Below are 20,302 nucleotides of genomic sequence, written 5' to 3'. Positions count from 1 at the left end.
TGATATTGATCAATGTCAAAGGAAGAGGTTGTTTGTAAGAGACTGGAGGTTTAGAGGTGGATGTGATGAAAATGTCTTTCACCCAGAAGATGGTGGGGAATCTGGAACTCAATGCAAGCAAGGGTGGGAGAAGCAGAATCCCTCAACACATTGAAGAAGAATACAGTCCAGGTACTGGGGAAATGGTGATTAGAATACTTAGATGGATGTTTACATCAGTGTGGTGTTGATGGGCCAAAGGCCCACTTCTTTTGCTGAAATATACGGTGAACCCATGACTAAGTCAGATGGCCAAGCAGTTCGAATGCATGGTCTTACCTGGGTAAGAGGTTACACCTGCATCCTCACCATGACCACAGTTGTGGGTTCCCCAACCAGGGAAGGAGCAAGACCGGAGATGGGACTCTGTCCATCTACCTGGCAGGAAACATCATCCATCCAAATGTTGCGGGTACAAGTTCCAAATGAAGCACTGATTGGGGAGGAAGGTGGGGCACACTGCAGCGCCTTGCAAACAACAATGGCATCTGACCGGTGGTGGATTAACCAGAACAGCATCACGCCTCACTTCAAATTTCAGAAGGCTGGATCCTCACTTGGATCCTAAATCTGCAGGAATTAAAACCACGCACTGGGAGACCCTGTGCATTACAGACTACATGTCCAGTCAACCTTACTAACCCATCTCAGTCAAGAGCAGAACATTAAGACGCTTCTAGCTGGGGATATTGTATATATGTGGGGAGATGTTTTCCAACAGCAGATAGCGGGAAAGGCAAACGTATTGTTACTGTTCACCTTACAAATGTACTCGTTCACAGGAATGGCACATTAAAGTTGGCATTACATTGTAAATATCTACCTTGCAGAATTAGTCACGCTCTGGGACACGGGTTCCGAATATTCACGTCTTACAGAGCCAGCGGAAGCCTTACTCACGTGCGACAGTTACAGGGCGACTTTGAAATGATGGTATCCAACGACCTGAAACCTGGGTTTTGTAGTAACATGTGTACTGGCCCTGGCTGCTGTCAGTGATGTTCGGAATGGTGTAGGTGAGGGATTGCTGGATGATGCTGCTGTTGATGATGGCAACCGTGTCCTTTAGCAACAGAAAGCGGCCTGTAGGGACACCGTCTGGAACTGTGCAGCTGATGGTGACTGATTCGCCGTCAGCTCTCACGGAGATGCTCGGCTGCGTTGCAGGATCTGACGAATAAAACAAATCATCTCAATGAAATATCCAACATCGGAGCAGGAGTCGGTCATTTGGTCCTTCAAGTTGACCTCGCCCATTCAATAATATCGTTCCTCATTATTCAACCCAGTCCACTGCTCCCTTGCTTTCTCGCTGTCATCTGTAAAACATCTATCCGACTCCATCTGGAATAGTATGGGACATTTTGACCTCGCCCCCTTCCTGAAGCAGAGAATCCCACAGGCTCCCCACTCTCTGAGTGATGGCATTACTCCTTTTCTCAATCCCGCTCTGTCCTCATTAGACTGTGATTCTGGACTCCGCCCGTGATTTGGAACATCTTTCCTGTGATTATCCTTGACTAGTTCTTTTAGAATGTTTTGAACTTTCTATGAGATCCCTCACCATTCTCCCAAACATCAGGGACCACAGTCCGATCCAATCCAGTCTCTCTTCATACGTCAGCCCTGCCATCCCAGAAAACAGTCTGGGATACCTTTGTTGAACTATCTATGTAACCAGAACATCCTCCTGCAGATAAGGAGACCCAAGGTGCACACACAAAAGTCCAGTTGTGCTATCAAGATATCCCATCCTGGTAGTGAATCCTCTTCCTATGAAGGACAAGATTCCATTTGCTTTCTTCATTCCCTGCTACAGCGGCCACAATTACTGTTCGTGACTGGTGTAGAGGAACACCTAGGTTCATTTTTACCTCCCTGCTTTCCCCATCTAACACCGTTTGGATCCTAATTCACCTTCCTGACACTTTGCACTGCACTGGATACCCTCTCGCTTATCCACATTCAACTGCATCTGCTGTACATTGCCACTCACTCCGCGTGTCCAAATCCCGCTGACTGTATCAGTGTGATGGGACATTGCTGTCATGAGACGACATGACCCAACCATAAGGTGTATCTCCTTGAACAAATCTAGTAGATCTTTTCACAGACTGGACAGGGTAACACTCGGAACGGTATTCCGGATGGAGGGGTGTGTCCAGAATAAAGGGGTCACCGCTTCGAAAATATGGAAACTGCCGAGCAAAGGAATTATCTTGCATTTTCTGAACAATGTGTGCTTATATAAAACACAGCTGAAAATGAATTATGTCTGAGCGTGGAGGTTCTGCCGCCAGGAAATATCATCAAAACACATTGGAACAATTCAGGACTTGGTAAATTTGACAAAACAGACACAAGTGGAAAGGTGTGGTGCTGGAAAGGCAGAGCTGGTCACGCAGCATCCAGGAGCAGGAAAGTCGATGTTTCGAGCAAAAGCCCTTCATCAGCATCTTCATTCCTAATGAATTCCTCATGCTCTAATCGTCGACTCAGATGCTGCCTGACCCGCTGTGCTTTTCCAACACCACACCATTAGACTTGGATTGCTGGCATCTGCAGGTCAGTCATCACTTTGTCCAGAACTGACACAAGACTCACTCACTTGTAACAACAATATCGACAGGTTGACTCAGAAAGCTGGGTGACCATTGCTCTGCCACCTCAATCCGATAGGAACATTGGTAGCTCCCTTGGTCGCTGGTGGTGACGTTGTCAGTGACATATGTGAGGGCTCCTTGTCCGATGATGAGAGAATTCGAATCCTTCAGCAACTCCAGATGTCCAGTCAAGTTGCTGTGTGGAACTGTGCAGTTAATAGTGAGTGAATCTCCAGCCACGTAGAGTGTCAATGAAGGGCTGACAGAGATTGTCGGCTCCGTTGAAGGATCTAAAAAGAGGGAAATCGGCAAAGGAGATTTCAGAAATCTGCAATTGTATTCTGTCTGATAAATGTGTGGGGTATTCTCGTTATTGCCAACTATAAAGGGTAGAGTCTCAATCATATGATTGGAGAGCCTTTTACCATTCTGTTTAACGTTACTGGATTTCAAATGTACTGAAACATGAGGAATGTAGAATGATAGAAATCTGCAATTGTATTATGTTCGATTAATGTGTGGGATATTCTCGTTATTGACAACTCAGTTAGATTTGAGTCCCTACAGTGTGGAAACAGGCCCTTCGGCCCAACAAGTCCACACTGACCCTCTGAAGAGCCACCCACACAGACCCATTCTCCTACATTTACCCCTGACGAATGCACCTTACACTACGGGCAATTTAGCATGGTCAATTCATCTGACTTGCACATCTTTGGACTCTGCCAGGAAACCGGAACACCCGCTGGAAACTCACGCAGACACGGAGATAATGTGCAAACTCCACACAGACAGGTGCCCGAGGCAGGAATTGAACTTGGGATCCTGGCACCAGGAGGCAGCAGTGCAAACCACTGAGCCACCGGGCTACCCAAACAGTCTGCCGCCCCAACTATAAACGGTGGAGTGTCAATCATGTGCTTGGAGACGCGTTTGCCATTCTGTTAAATGTGACTGTATTTCCTATCTCCTGAAACATGAGGAATGTGGAATGAAAGAAATTGGGAGCCAAACTAGGCCTTTTGGCATTTTGAGAGTGCTCCACCATTCATAATGATCACAGCTGATCGGTTAGCTCAACAGCTTTGTTCGTCTGAGATGTTATTCCCTTGCTGTTTTTTTAGCACCAAACACATTGACGATAAACAAACCGAGATGAAATAGCGTCCAAAACTGTCGCCATTTCATATCTCTGATTAATGGTCCTACATCGCCACCGTGTCCCTCACTGATCTCTCCTTATCTTTCAGTCTCTCTCTTTCTCTCTCACCCTCCCTCTCGCTGTCTCTCTCTATCCCACTTTCTCCCGCTCCGAATTCCCAAATATCTCTGAATCGTAATAATCCTTTTCTGATCTCTGTTTAGCATGTTTCCTGTATGTCTATGGTATCCGATTCATTACCTTAGATTTGCACCATCGGTTTGTCCACTTCCTTCAAGTGGGTCAAGCATAAAGACAACACTTCATGGACTTAAACCCTTTAAATCTGATGTCGTCACATTTCCACACACTTTTTTGTTTCTTCACTGCAATATGACACTCACCCGTAGTGTTCAATCCTTGCATTAACTGGAACAATCTACACCATCATTAACCTACAATCCTAAATTCAGGTTTAGGTTTAATGGACTAATATTCCAGGCAAATGAAACCACACACACACAAGTCCATTCAAAACCTGATCCACAGGCCGTGTTTTACAATTCACTCGGACTCCGGTTCCAGTATATTCCAGGTGGAGCACGTTCTTTGGGAACAGCTGCCCCTTCACCAGTTGCTCCGCAAATATCCCATGGGTTTCAACACAATTCTCACGGTCACCAAACATTGAGTCACACAGTTATCTCTTTCATCTTGTTGTTCCTGTGGCAATTAGCTCATGGCGGATTAAGGTTTTACTTTTTCCTTTCTTACTTTTCAATTTAGCCAGAAGCTATTCATAAACCTGAAGGTTGGATTTCATCTTTCAAAGCTTTTTGCCCTCTTCCCTGTGATTACCAAACCAATATAGGAACCTGAGTTGTACAGAAGATGTCCATTCAGTCATACAGCTGGGCTCTTACCTGGGTAACAGGTTACACCTGCATCCTCACCATGACCACAGTTGTGGGTTCCCCAACCAGAGAAGGAGCAAGACCGGAGATGGGATTCTGTCCCCTCGCAGGAAACATCATCCATCCAAATATTGCCGGTACCTTGTCCAAACCGAGCGTTACTGTGCACTGACAGGGCGGGTCCACATTGCAGCTCCTTGCAAAGTACAGTGGCATCTGCCAAATCCCAGCCATCATCACAAACCGTGCCCCAACTTCCATCGTACAACACCTCCACTGTTCCAGAGCACGGATCTTTCGAATTCACCAATCTCACAGCCGATCCTGAGAGAACAGAGTGGACCCGTTATTTCAGAGGACAACGATGATATCCGAATCATTCTACCTGTGATTGGCCATCGTTATTTATTTACCTTCCTGGCACCAATACCCACATGTTTTATGTAGATTTCCAAGGGTCTGCAAATCTCTTAGAGAGCGAGACAGAAAGTGACAGACAGACAGAAAGTTGACTGGTGGCAGCTCTTCCCTCACTGGTTTCTACCTCCCTCTCACTCTCTCTCTCGCTCTCTCTATCTCTCTCCCTGCACCTGTTGCTTTTACATAAATTTACAAGATTCAGCACGGCTATTGCAGAGAGGAAGAGACATCAGACAGACGGTTAGACAGACAGATGACCGGCGGTGGATTCACCAGATGCTCACCGGGCCCCATTCGAGGCTGGATTCTCACTTTGACCTCTGCCTGCGCAGGAAGTAAACCCACGCACTGGGTGCTGCTGGGCATCACAGACCTGCTATACAACCAACCTTGCTGACCCACCTCAGTCAAGAGGGGAATATGGAGACTTTGCCAGCTGGCATTGTGGACATGTGGACAGAGTCATTCAGATAGCATGTACCAGGAAAGGCAAAGGGAACGTTACTGTTTACCTTATAAAGGTACTCTTTCACAGGAAACCTACTTTAATGTTGGAATTACATTGTAAATATCTACCTCGCAGAATTAGTCACGCTCTGGGACACGGGTTCCGAATATTCACGTCTTACAGAGCCAGCGGAAGCCTTACTCACGTGCGACAGTTACAGGGCGACTTTGAAATGATGGTATCCAACGACCTGAAACCTGGGTTTTGTAGTAACATGTGTACTGGCCCTGGCTGCTGTCAGTGATGTTCGGAATGGTGTAGGTGAAGGATTGCTGGCTGATGCTGCTGTTGATGATGGCAACCGTGTCCTTTAGGAACAGAAAGCGGCCTGTAGGGACACCGTCTGGAACTGTGCAGCTGATGGTGACTGATTCGCCGTCAGCTCTCACGGAGATGCTCGGCTGGGTTGCAGGATCTAACGAATAAAACAAATCATCTCACTGAAATATCCAACATTGGAGCAGGAGTAGGCCACTCGGCCCTTCAAGTTTACTTCTCCCATTCAATAATATCGTGCCTCATCCTTCAACCCAGTCCACTGCTCCCTTGCTTTCTCGCTGTCATCTGTAAAACATCTATCCGACTCCAACTCTAACATTATTCAATATTTTCACCTCGCCCGCTTCCTGAGGCAAAGAATCCCATGGGCTCCCCACTCTCTGAGTGAAGACATTACTCCTTTTCTCAATCCCACCTTGTCTCCTTTAGACTGTGAGTCTGGAGTCTGCTGGTAATCGGGAACATCCTTCCTGTGTTTAGCCTTGTCTAGTTCTTTTAGAATGTTGTAACTTTCTATGAGATCCCTTACCATTCTCCCAAACAACAGTGACCATCGTCCTAACCAATCCAGTCTGTCTTCCTACGTCAGCCCTGCCATCCCAGAAAACAGTCTGGGAAATCTTTGTTGAACTATCTCTGTAACTAGAACATCCTCCTGCAGATATGGCGATCCAAGGTGCACACACAAAAGTCCAGTTGTGCTATCAAGATATCCCATCCTTGTACCGAATCCTCTTCCTATGAAGGGCGTCATCCCATTTGCTTTCTTCATTCCCTGCTACACCAGCAACGATTACTGTTCGTGTTGGTGTAGAGGAACATCCAGGTTCATTTTTACCTCCCTGTTTTGACCATCTAACACCGTTTGGGTAATAACACACCTTGCTGACACTTTGCACTGCACTGGATAACCTCTCCCTGATCTGCATCAAACTTCAACTGCCCTACATTTGCCACTCACTCCCCCGGTCTAATTCCCGGTGACTGTATCAGTGTGACGGCATCTTTGTGTCATGTGACTACATGACCCAACCATAAGGTGTGTCTGTTTGAACAAAAACAAGATCTTTTAAAAGGACTGAGCAGGTAAACCATCAAAACGGTATCCCGGATGGTGGGGAGTGCGGAACAACTGGGTCATGGCCTCAGGACATGTGGAAACTGCAGTGCAATAGAAGGAAAGGCTGCATTTTCTGAACATTGTGTGGTTAAAACAAAAACAGCTGAAAATGAATTCCAGGCCTACATTGGAGATTCAGACCCCAGAATAGATCCGCGAAACACAATGGAAAAATTCAGGAACTGGAAATGTTTCCAAACCAACAACCGCTGAACTAATTGGTGCTGGAAAGGCAAAGCAGGTCAGGCAGCATCCAGGAGCAGGAGAGTCGATGTTTCGAGTAGAAGATCTTCATCAGCATCTTCATTCCTCTCGACGCTCCTGCTCCTTGGATGCTGCTGACCGGCTGTACTTTTCCAACACCACACCATACGACTCTGATCTCCAACATCTGCTGTCCTCACTTTCTACAAAACTGACACAAGACTCACTCACTTGTGACAACAATTTCAACAGGTTGACTCAGAGAGCTGGGTGACCATTGCTCTGTCACCTCAATCCGATAGGAACATTGGTAGCTCCCTTGGTCGCTGTTGGTGATGTTTTCAGTGACATATGTGAGGGCTCCTTGTCCGATGATGAGAGAATTCGAATCCTTCAGCAACTCCAGATGTCCAGTCAAGTTGCTGTGTGGAACTGTGCAGTTAATAGTGAGTGAATCTCCAGCCACGTAGAGTGTCAATGAAGGGCTGACAGAGATTGTCGGCTCCGTTGAAGGATCTAAAAAGAGGGAATTCGGCAAAGGAGATTTCAGAAATCTGCAATTGTATTCTGTCTGATAAATGTGTGCGATGTTCTTGTTATTGCCAACTATAAAGGGTCGAGTCTCAATCATGTGATTGGAGACCCGTTTGCCACTCTGTTTAATGTTACTGCATTTCAAATCTCCTGAAACATGAGGAATGTAGAATGATAGAAACTTAGTGCCACAGTAGGTCTTCTCGCCTTTTTACAATGCTCCATCATTCAAAATGGTCAAACCTGATCAGTTAGATCAGCATCTTTGTTCGGATGAGTCTTTATTCCCTTGCCGTGTCTTTAGCTCCACCCACATTGTCGCTACATCATCCGAGATGAAATAACTTCCAAAACTTTCCCCCTTTCATCTCTGATTAAAGGTACTACCCCACCAGCCTTTCTGTCACTGCTGTCTCTCTCTCTCTCTCTCTAGCCGACCCCCTTTCTCTCGCTCCAAATTCTCAATTATCTCTGAATCTTAAGAAACCTTTTCTGATCTCCTTTGAGCATGTTTCTGGTATGTCTATGATATCCGATTCATTAACTTAGATTTGCACTTTCGTATTGTCCACCTTATTCCAAGCGTAATGCTTAATAGACTTAAATCCTTTAAGTTTGATCTGTCATCATATTTCCTCACACTTTCTTGCTTCCTCAGAGTAATACAACACTCACACATCGTGTCCCTTTCCTTGTATTAACTGAAGCAATCTACACAACCACTAACCTATAATCCTCCATTCTTCTTAGCTTTAATGTTCTAATTTACCAAGCAACTGAACGACATCGCGGATAGTCTCATTCAACATCTGATCCACAGCTCATGCTTTACAATTCACTCAGAGTCTGGTTCCAGCACGTTCCAGGTGGAGCATGTCCTTTGGGAATAGCAGCCTCTACCCCAGTATTGGTGCAAATATCCAATGGGTTTCAACACAATTCTCACGGTCACCAAACATTGAGCCATGCAGTTATTTCTTTCATTTTGTTGACCCTGAGTCAACTCGTGGTTCATTAAGTTTTTGGTTTTCGTTTGTTGACTTTTGAATTTAGCCATATGCTATTAATAATCTTTAAAGTAACCAATCTTTCCCCGCATTTCGCAATCTTCACTGTGATTGCCCATTCTATTTGGGAACTGAGTTGTACAGAAGATGTCCATTCAGTTATACAGCTGGTCTCTTACCTGGGTAACAGGTTACACCTGCATCCTCACCATAACCACAGTTGTGGGTTCCCCAACCAGAGAAGGAGCAAGACCGGAGATGGGATTCTGTCCCCTCGCAAGAAACGTCATCCATCCAAATATTGCCGGTACCTTGTCCAAACCGAGCACTACCGTGCACTGACAGGGCGGGTCCACATTGCAGCTCCTTGCAAAGTACAGTGGCATCTGCCAAATCCCAGCCATCATCACAAACCGTGCCCCAACTTCCATCGTACAACACCTCCACAGTTCCAGAGCACCGACCGTTCGAATTGACCAATCTCACAGCCGATCCTGAGAGAACAGAGTGGACCCGTTATTTCAGAGGACAACGATGATATCCGAATCATCCTACCTTTGATTGGCCATCGTTAATCATTTACCTTCCTGGCACAAATAGTCTCTCTCTCGCTCGCTCCCTATATCTGTCTCTTTTATGCAGGTTTACAAGGTTCAGCACCGCAATTACAAAGAGAAAGACCGAGACAGACACAGACAGATGAGCGGTGCCGTATTAACCAGATGCTCACGGGCCTCATTCAAAGTTTGAGAAGGCTGGATTCTCACTTTGATCACTGCCTGTGCAGGAAGGAAACCCACACACTGTGTTACCCTGTGTATCGGAGACCAGCTGACCAGCCAACCTTGCTACCCCACCTCAGTCAAGAGGAGAACATCGAGACGATATTGTGGACATGTGGACAGATTCATTCAGATAGCATGTACCAGGAAAGGCAAAGGGAACGTTACTGTTTACCTTATAAAGGTACTCTTTCACAGGAAACCTACTCTAATGTTGGAATTACATTGTAAATATCTACCTCGCAGAGTTAGTCACGATCTGGGACACGGGTTCCGAATATTCACGTCTTCCAGAGCCAGCGGAAGCCTTACTCACGTGCGACAGTTACAGGGCGACTTTGAAATGATGGTATCCAACGACCTGAAACCTGGGTTTTGTAGGAACATGTATACTGGCCCTGGCTGCTGTCAGTGATGTTCGGAATGGTGTAGGTGAAGGATTGCTGGATGATGCTGCTGTTGATGATGGCAACCGTGTCCTTTAGGAACAGAAAGCGGCCTGTAGGGACACCGTCTGGAACTGTGCAGCTGATGGTGACTGATTCGCCGTCAGCTCTCACGGAGATGCTCGGCTGGGTTGCAGGATCTGACGAATAAAACAAATCATCTCAATGAAATATCCAACATCGGAGCAGGAGTCGGTCATTTGGTCCTTCAAGTTGACCTCGCCTCTTCAATAATATCGTTCCTCATTATTCAACCCAGTCCACTGCTCCCTTGCTTTCTCGCTGTCATCTGTAAAACATCTATCCGACTCCAACTGGAATAGTATCGGACATTTTGACTTCGCCCGCTTCCTGAAGCAGAGAATCCCACAGGCTCCCCACTCTCTGAGTGAAGGCATTACTCCTTTTCTCAATCCCGCTCTGTCCTCATTAGACTGTGATTCTGGACTCCGCCCGTGATTTGGAACATCTTTCCTGTATTTATCCTTGACTAGTTCTTTTAGAACGTTTTGAACTTTCTATGAGATCCCTCACCATTCTTCCAAACATCAGGGACCACAGTCCGATCCAATCCAGTCTCTCTTCATACGTCAGCCCTGCCATCCCAGAAAACAGTCTGGGATACCTTTGTTGAACTATCTCTGTAACCAGAACATCCTCCTGCAGATAAGGAGACCCAAGGTGCACACACAAAAGTCCAGTTGTGCTATCAAGATATCCCATCCTGGTAGTGAATCCTCTTCCTATGAAGGACAAGATTCCATTTGCTTTCTTCATTCCCTGCTCCAGCGGCCACAATTACTGTTCGTGACTGGTGTAGAGGAACACCCAGGTTCATTTTTACCTCCCTGCTTTCCCCATCTAACACCGTTTGGATCCTAATTCACCTTCCTGACACTTTGCACTGCACTGGATACCCTCTCGCTTATCCACATTCAACTGCATCTGCTGTACATTGCCACTCACTCCGCGTGTCCAAATCCCGCTGACTGTATCAGTGTGATGGGACATTGCTGTCATGAGATGACATGACCCAACCATAAGGTGTTTCTCCTTGAACAAATCTAGTAGATCTTAAAGAACATAGAACATATAGAACATAGAACATAGAACATATAGAACATAGAACATAGAACAATACAGCACAGAACAGGCCCTTCGGCCCACGATGTTGTGCCGAACTTCTAACCTAGATTAAGCACCCATCCATGTACCTATCCAAATGCCGCTTAAAGGTCGCCAATGATTCTGACTCTACCACTCCCACGGGCAGCGCATTTCATGCCCCCACCACTCTCTGGGTAAAGAACCCACCCCTGACATCTCCCCTATACCTTCCACCCTTCACCTTAAATTTATGTCCCCTTGTAACACCCGGGGAAAAAGTTTCTGACTGTCTACTCTATCTATTCCTCTGATCATCTTATAAACCTCTATCAAGTCACCCCTCATCCTTCGCCGTTCCAACGAGAAAAGGCTGAGAACTCTCAACCTATCCTCGTACGACCTACTCTCCATTCCAGGCAACATCCTGGTAAATCTTCTCTGCACCCTCTCCAAAGCTTCCACATCTTTCCTAAAGTGAGGCGACCAGAACTGCACACAGTACTCCAACTGTGGCCTAACCAAAGTCCTGTACAGCTGCAACATCACTTCACGACTCTTGAATTCCATCCCTCTGCTAATGAACGATAATACTCCATAGGCCTTCTTACAAACTCTATCCACCTGAGTGGCAACCTTCAAACATCTATGTACATAGACCCCAAGATCCCTCTGTTCCTCCACCTGACTAAGAACCCTACCATTGACCCTGTATTCCACATTCTTATTTGTTCTTCCAAAATGGACAACCTCACACTTGGCAGGGTTGAACTCCATCTGCCACTCCTCAGCCCAGCTCTGCATCATATCTAAGTCCCTCTGCAGCCGACAACATCCCTCCTCACTGTCCACAACTCCACCTATCTTCGTATCATCTGCAAATTTACTGACCCACCCTTCGACTCCCTCATCTAAGTCATTAATAAAGCAGTGTCTTTCCAGATACTCGTAAATCCTATCCCTCAGTACCCTTTCCATTACTTTGCCTACCACAGAAGTAAGACTAACTGGCCTGTAATTCCCAGGGTTATCCCTATTCCCTTTTTTGAACAGGGACACAACATTCGCTACTCTCCAGTCCCCTGGTACCACCCCCGTTGCCAGTGAAGACGAGAAGATCATTGCCAACGGTTCTGCAATTTCCTCTCTTGCTTCCCACATAATCCTAGGATATATCCCGTCAGGCCCGGGGGACTTGTCTATCCTCAAGTTGTTCAATATGTCCAACACATCTTCCTTCCTAACAGGTATCTCTTCTAGCTTAACAGTCCGTTGCACACTTTCCTCTTCAACAATATGGTCCCTCTCGTTCGTAAATACTGAAGAGAAGTACTTGTTCAAGACCTCTCCTATCTCTTCCGACTCAATACACAGTCTCCCACTACTGTCCTTGATTGGACCTACCCTCGTTCTCGTCATTCTCAGGTTTCTCACATATGCATAAAATGCCTTGGGGTTATCCTTGATCCTATCTGCCAAGGATTTTTCATGCCCTCTCTTAGCTCTCCTAATCCCTTTCTTCAGGTCCCTTCTGGCTATCCTGTATCCCTCCACTGCTCTGTCTGAACCCTGTTTCCTCAACATTATGTAAGCCTCCTTCTTCCTCTTTACTAGACATTCAACCTCCCTCATCAACCAAGGCTCCCTCACACGACCATTTCTTTCCTGCCTGATAGGTACATACATATCATGGACACGTCGTATCTACTCTTTGAAAAAGTTCCACATTTCCACCACATCCTTCCCTGACAGCCTATGCTCCCAACATATGCTCCTCAAATCCTGTCTTACAGCATCGTAATTTCCCTTCCCCCAATTGTAAAATCTACCTTGTTGTGCGCACCTATCTCTCTCCATAACCAAGGTGAAAGTCACAGAATTGTGGTCACCATCACCAAAATGTTCACCCACTAACAAGCCCACCACTTGTCCCGGTTCGTTACCGAGTACCAAATCCAATATGGCCTCCCCTCTGGTTGGACACTCTACATACTGCGTTAGAAAAGCTTCCTGGACACACTGCACAAACACCGCCCCGTCCAATCTACTTGATCGAAAGAGCTTCCAATCAATATTTGGGAAGTTGAAGTCGCCCATGACTACGACCCTGTGGCTTCTGCACCTTTCCAAAATCTGTTTCCCAATCTGTTTCTCCACATCTCTGCTGCTATTGGGGGGCCTATAGTAAACACCCAACAAGGTGACTGCACCTTTCCTATTTCTGACTTCAGCCCATACTACCTCCAGAGGCAGATCCCCCTCAAACTTCCTTTCTGCAGCCGTTATACCATTTCTAATTAGCAATGCCACCCCCCTTCCTTTTTTACCACCCTCCCTGATCTTACTGAAACATCTATAACCAGGAACCTCCAACAGCCATTCCTGTCCCTCATCTATCCATGTTTCCGTGATGGCCACAACATCGTAGTCCCAGGTACCGATCCACGCCTTAAGTTCACCCACCTTATTTCTGATACTCCTTGCGTTGAAGTATACGCACTTGAGCCCATCTCTGTGTTCGCAAGTAGTCCCTGTCAGTGCTACCTTCTCCACAGCCTCCCTACAGTCTTGGGCATCCTGACACACAGCTAGCTTACTTGCTGGGCTACAAGTCCGGATCCCATCCCCCTGCCAAATTAGTTTAAACCCCCCCGAAGAGTGCTAGCAAACCTACCCCCCAGGATATTGGTGCCCTTCTGGTTCAGGTGCAACCCGTCCTGTTTGTACAGGTCCCACCTTCCCCAGAATGCAGTCCAATTGTCCAAATATCTGAAGCCCTCCCTCCTACACCATCCTTGCAGCCACGTGTTCAACTGCACTCTCTCCCTATTCTTTGCCTCACTGTCACGTGGCACCGGCAACAACCCAGAGATGATGACTCTGTCCGTCCTAGCTTTTAGCTTCCAGCCTAACTCCTTGAGCTCTTGAATGACCTCCTCACCCCTCTTCCTACCTATGTCGTTGGTGCCAATGTGTACCACGACTTCTGGCTGCACACCCTCCCCCTTAAGGATTCTGAAGACACGGTCCGAGACGTCTCGGACCCTAGCACCCGGGAGGCAACAAACCACCCGAGAGTCTCGCCTATGTCCACAGAACTGCCTGTCTGTCCCTCTAACTAGAGAGTCCCCTATAACTAGCGCTCTCCTCCTCTCCCCTTTTCCCTTCTGGGTCTTAGAGCCACAGACCCCTTCACTGCAGCTTACACCTGCAAGGCTGTCCCCCCCAACAGTTTCCAAAGCTGTATACTTATTTTTTAGGGGAACGACCACAGGGGAACCCTGCACTGCCTGCTTCTTCCCCATCCCACCTCTAACTGTTACCCAGCTACCTCAGCTCTCCGGTGTAACTATGTCCCTGTAGCTTCTATCAATCACCCTCTCAGCCTCTCGAATAATCCTCAGTTCATCCAACTCCAGTTCCAATTCCCTAACCCGTTCGGTGAGGAGCAGGATCTGACTGCATTTCCTGCATTTCCTGGACAGGGTAACTCTCGGAACGGTATTCCGGATGGAGGGGTGTGTCCAGAATAAAGGGGTCACCGCTTCGAAAACATGGAAACTGCCGAGCAAAGGAATTATCTTACATTTTCTGAACAATGTGTGCTTATATAAAACACAGCTGAAAATGAATTATGTCTGAGCGTGGAGGTTCTGCCGACAGGAAATATCATCAAAACACATTGGAACAATTCAGGACTTGGTAAATTTGACAAAACAGACACAAGTGGAAAGGTGTGGTGCTGGAAAGGCAGAGCTGGTCACGCAGCATCCAGGAGCAGGAAAGTCGATGTTTCGAGCAAAAGCCCTTCATCAGCATCTTCATTCCTGATGAATTCCTTATGCTCTAATCGTCGACTCAGATGCTGCCTGACCCGCTGTGCTTTTCCAACACCACACCATTAGACTCTGATCGCTGGCATCTGCAGGTCAGTCTTCACTTTGCCCAGAACTGACACAAGACTCACTCACTTGTTACAACAATTTCAACAGGTTGACTCAGAGAGCTGGGTGACCATTGCTCTGCCACCTCAATCCGATAGGAACATTGGTAGCTCCCTTGGTCGCTGGTGGTGACGTTGTCAGTGACATATGTGAGGGCTCCTTGTCCGATGATGAGAGAATTCGAATCCTTCAGCAACTCCAGATGTCCAGTCAAGTTGCTGTGTGGAACTGTGCAGTTAATAGTGAGTGAATCTCCAGCCACGTAGAGTGTCAATGAAGGGCTGACAGATATTGTCGGCTCCGTTGAAGGATCTAAAAAGAGGGAAATCGGCAAAGGAGATTTCAGAAATCTGCAATTGTATTCTGTCTGATAAATGTGTGGGGTATTCTCGTTATTGCCAACTATAAAGGGTAGAGTCTCAATCATATGATTGGAGAGCCTTTTACCATTCTGTTTAATGTTACTGGATTTCAAATGTACTGAAACATGAGGAATGTAGAATGATAGAAATCTGCAATTGTATTATGTTCGATTAATGTGTGGGATGTTCTCGTTATTGACAACGCAGTTAGATTTGAGTCCCTACAGTGTGGAAACAGGCCCTTCGGCCCAACAAGTCCACACTGACTCTCTGAAGAGCCACCCACACAGACCCATTCTCCTACATTTACCCCTGACGAATGCACCTAACACTACGGGCAATTTAGCATGGTCAATTCATCTGACTTGCACTTCTTTGGACTCTGCCAGGAAACCCGCACACCCGGAGGAAACTCACACTAACACGGAGATAATGTGCAAACTCCACACAGACAGGTGCCCGAGGCGGGAATTGAACTTGGGATCCTGGCACCAGGAGGCAGCAGTGCAAACCACTGAGTCACCGGGCTACCCAAACAGTCTGCCGCCCCAATTTATAAACGGTGGAGTGTCAATCATGTGCTTGGAGACCCGTTTGCCTTTCTGATAAATGTGACTGTATTTCCTATCTCCTGAAACATGAGGAATGTGGAATGAAAGAAATTGGGATCCAAACTAGGCCTTTTGGCATTTTGAGAGTGCTCGACCATTCATAATGATCACAGCTGATCGGTTAGCTCAACAGCTTTGTTCGTCTGAGATGTTATTCCCTTGCTGTTTCTTTAGCACCAAACACATTGACGATAAACAAACCGAGATGAAATAGCGTCCAAAACTGTCGCCATTTCATATCTCTGATTAATGGTCCTACATCGCCACCGTGTCCTTCACTGATCTCTCCTTATCTTTCAGTCTCTCTCTTTCTCTCTTACCCTCCCTCTCGCTGTCTCTCTCTATCCCACTTTCTCCCGCTCCGAATTCCCAAATATCTCTGAATCGTAATAATCCTTTTCTGATCTCTGTTTAGCATGTTTCCTATAAGTCTATGGTATCCGATTCATTACCTTAGATTTGCACGAACGGTTTGTCCACTATCTTCAAAGTGGGTCAAGCATAAAGACAACACTTAATGGACTTAAACCCTTTAAATCTGATGTCGTCACATTTCCACACACTTTTTTGTTTCTTTACTACAATATGAAACTCACCCGTAGTGTTCAATCCTTGCATTAACTGGAACAATCTGCACCATCATTAACCTACAATCCTAAGTTCAGGTTTAGGTTTAATGGACTAATATTCCAGGCAAATGAAACCACACACACACAAGTCCATTCAAAACCTGATCCACAGGCCGTGTTTTACAATTCACTCGGACTCCGGTTCCAGTATATTCCAGGTGGAGCACGTTCTTTGGGAACAGCTGCCCCTTCACCAGTTGCTCTGCAAATATCCCATGGGTTTCAACACAATTCTCACGGTCACCAAACATTGAGTCACACAGTTATCTCTTTCATCTTGTTGTTCCTGTGGCAATTAGCTCATGGTGGATTAAGGTTTTACTTTTTCCTTTCTTACTTTTCAATTTAGCCAGAAGCTGTTCATAAACCTGAAGGTTGGATTTCATCTTTCAAAGCTTTTTGCCCTCTTCCCTGTGATTACCAAACCAATATAGGAACCTGAGTTGTACAGAAGATGTCCATTCAGTCATACAGCTGGGCTCTTACCTGGGTAACAGGTTACACCTGCATCCTCACCATGACCACAGTTGTGGGTTCCCCAACCAGAGAAGGAGCAAGACCGGAGATGGGATTCTGTCCCCTCGCAGGAAACATCATCCATCCAAATATTGCCGGTACCTTGTCCAAACCGAGCACTACCGTGCACTGACAGGGCATGTCCACATTGCAGCTCCTTGCAAAGTACAGTGGCATCTGTCAAATCCCAGCCATCATCACAAACCGTGCCCCAACTTCCATCGTACAACACCTCCACTGTTCCAGAGCACGGATCTTTCGAATTGACCAATCTCACAGCCGATCCTGAGAGAACAGAGTGGACCCGTTATTTCAGAGGACAACGATGATATCCGAATCATTCTCCCTTTGATTGGCCATCGTTAATCATTTACCTTCCTGGCACCAATACCCACATGTTTTATGTAGATTTCCAAGGGTCTGCAAATCTCTTAGAGAGCGAGACAGAAAGTGACAGACAGACAGAAAGTTGACTGGTGGCAGCTCTTCCCTCACTCTACCTCCCTCTCACTCTCTCTCTCGCTCTCTCTATCTCTCTCCCTGCACCTGTTGCTTTTACATAGATTTACAAGTTTCAGCACGGCTATTGCAGAGAGGAAGAGACATCAGACAGACGGTCAGACAGACAGATGACCGGCGGTGGATTAACCAGATGCTCACCGGGCACCATTCGAAGCTTGAAAAGGCTGGATTCTCACTTTGACTTCGGCCTGCGCAGGAAGTAAACCCACGCACTGGGTGCTGCTGGGCATCACAGACCTGCTATACAACCAACCTTGCTGACCCACCTCAGTCAAGAGGGGAATATGGAGACTTTGCCAGCTGGCATTGTGGACATGTGGACAGAGTCATTCAGATAGCAAGAGGCAGCAAATGCAAACGCAACGTTACTGTTTACCTTATAAAGGTACTCTTTCACAGGAAACCTACTCTAATGTTGGAATTACATTGTAAATATCTACCTCGCAGAGTTAGTCACGCATTGGGACACGGGTTCCGAATATTCACGTCTTACAGAGCCAGCGGAAGCCTTACTCACGTGCGACAGTTACAGGGCGACTTTGAAATGATGGTATCCAACGACCTGAAACCTGGGTTTTGTAGGAACATGTATACTGGCCCTGGCTGCTGTCAGTGATGTTCGGAATGGTGTAGGTGAAGGATTGCTGGCTGATGCTGCTGTTGATGATGGCAACCGTGTCCTTTAGGAACAGAAAGCGGCCTGTAGGGACACCGTCTGGAACAGTGCAGCTGATGGTGACTGATTCGCCGTCAGCTCTCACGGAGATGCTCGGCTGGGTTGCAGGATCTGACGAATAAAACAAATCATCTCAATGAAATATCCAACATCGGACCAGGAGTCGGTCATTTGGTCCTTCAAGTTGACCTCGCCTCTTCAATAATATCGTTCCTCATTATTCAACCCAGTCCACTGCTCACTTGCTGTCTCGCTGTCATCTCTAAAACATCTATCCGACTCCAACTAGAATAGTATGCGACATTTTGACCTCGCCCCCTTCCTGAAGCAGAGAATCCCACAGGCTCCCCACTCTCTGAGTGAAGACATTACTCCTTTTCTCAATCCCGCTCTGTCCTCATTAGACTGTGATTCTGGACTCCGCCCGTGATTTGGAACATCTTTCCTGTGATTATCCTTGACTAGTTCTTTTAGAATGTTTTGAACTTTCTATGAGATCCCTCACCATTCTCCCAAACATCAGGGACCACAGTCCGATCCAATCCAGTCTCTCTTCATACGTCAGCCCTGCCATCCCAGAAAACAGTCTGGGAAACCTTTGTTGAACTATCTCTGTAACCAGAACATCCTCCTGCAGATAAGGATACCCAAGGTGCACACACAAAAGTCCAGTTGTGCTATCAAGTTATCCCGTCCTGGTAGTGAATCCTCTTCCTATGAAGGACAAGATTACATTTGCTTTCTTCATTCCCTGCTACCGCGGCCACAATTACTGTTCGTGACTGGTGTAGAGGAACACCCAGGTTCATTTTTACCTCCCTGCTTTCCCCATCTAACACCGTTTGGATCCTAATTCACCTTCCTGACACTTTGCACTGCAATGGCTACCCTCTCGCTTATCCACATTCAACTGCATCTGCTGTACATTGCCACTCACTCCGCGTGTCCAAATCCCGCTGACTGTATCAGTGTGATGGGACATTGCTGTCATGAGATGACATGACCCAACCATAAAGTGTATCTCCTTGAACAAATCTAGTAGATCTTTTCCCAAGACTGGACAGGGTAACACTCGGAACGGTATTCCGGATGGAGGGGTGTGTCCAGAATAAAGGGGTCACCGTTTCGAAAACATGGAAACTGCCGAGCAAAGGAATTATCTTACATTTTCTGAACAATGTGTGCTTATATAAAACACAGCTGAAAATGAATTATGTCTGAGTGTGGAGGTTCTGCCGCCAGGAAATATCATCAAAACATATTGGAACAATTCAGGACTTGGTAAATTTGACAAAACAGACACAAGTGGAAAGGTGTGGTGCTGGAAAGGCAGAGCTGGTCACGCAGCATACAGGAGCAGGAAAGTCGATGTTTCGAGCAAAAGCCCTTCATCAGCATCTTCATTCCTAATGAATTCCTCATGCTCTAATCGTCGACTCAGATGCTGCCTGACCCGCTGTGCTTTTCCAACACCACACCATTAGACTTGGATCGCTGGCATCTGCAGGTCAGTCATCACTTTGTCCAGAACTGACACAAGACTCACTCACTTGTAACAACAATATCAACAGGTTGACTCAGAGAGCTGGGTGACCATTGCTCTGCCACCTCAATCCGATAGGAACATTGGTAGCTCCCTTGGTCGCTGGTGGTGACGTTGTCAGTGACATATGTGAGGGCTCCTTGTCCGATGATGAGAGAATTCGAGTCCTTCAGCAACTCCAGATGTCCAGTCAAGTTGCTGTGTGGAACTGTGCAGTTAATAGTGAGTGAATCTCCAGCCATGTAGAGTGTCAATGAAGGGCTGACAGAGATTGTCGGCTCCGTTGAAGGATCTAAAAAGAGGGAAATCGGCAAAGGAGATTTCAGAAATCTGCAATTGTATTCTGTCTGATTAATGTGTGGGGTATTCTCGTTATTGCCAACGATAAAGGGTAGAGT

At 46.5% G+C, this 20,302-nt stretch overlaps 1 protein-coding gene across 1 annotated transcript in view; it reads right to left on the bottom strand.

The window, feature by feature from the left end:
- Positions 1-20,302, bottom strand: part of LOC140493951 (uncharacterized) — a 296,726-nt gene that overhangs the window by 9,113 nt on the left and 267,311 nt on the right. Inside the window, 11 exon segments of the mRNA XM_072592902.1 lie at positions 940-1,209; positions 2,648-2,932; positions 4,707-5,021; positions 5,771-6,040; positions 7,460-7,744; positions 8,949-9,263; positions 9,868-10,137; positions 15,073-15,357; positions 17,134-17,448; positions 18,203-18,472; positions 19,912-20,196. Coding sequence (XP_072449003.1) covers positions 940-1,209; positions 2,648-2,932; positions 4,707-5,021; positions 5,771-6,040; positions 7,460-7,744; positions 8,949-9,263; positions 9,868-10,137; positions 15,073-15,357; positions 17,134-17,448; positions 18,203-18,472; positions 19,912-20,196 — 3,165 coding nt within the window.

This window comes from Chiloscyllium punctatum, chromosome 23 (genome assembly GCF_047496795.1).
Source record: "Chiloscyllium punctatum isolate Juve2018m chromosome 23, sChiPun1.3, whole genome shotgun sequence".
Classification (NCBI taxonomy): domain Eukaryota; kingdom Metazoa; phylum Chordata; class Chondrichthyes; order Orectolobiformes; family Hemiscylliidae; genus Chiloscyllium; species Chiloscyllium punctatum.
The sequence above is the reverse complement of the archived record's forward strand: the minus strand, read 5'-3'. Positions and strand labels throughout refer to the sequence as shown.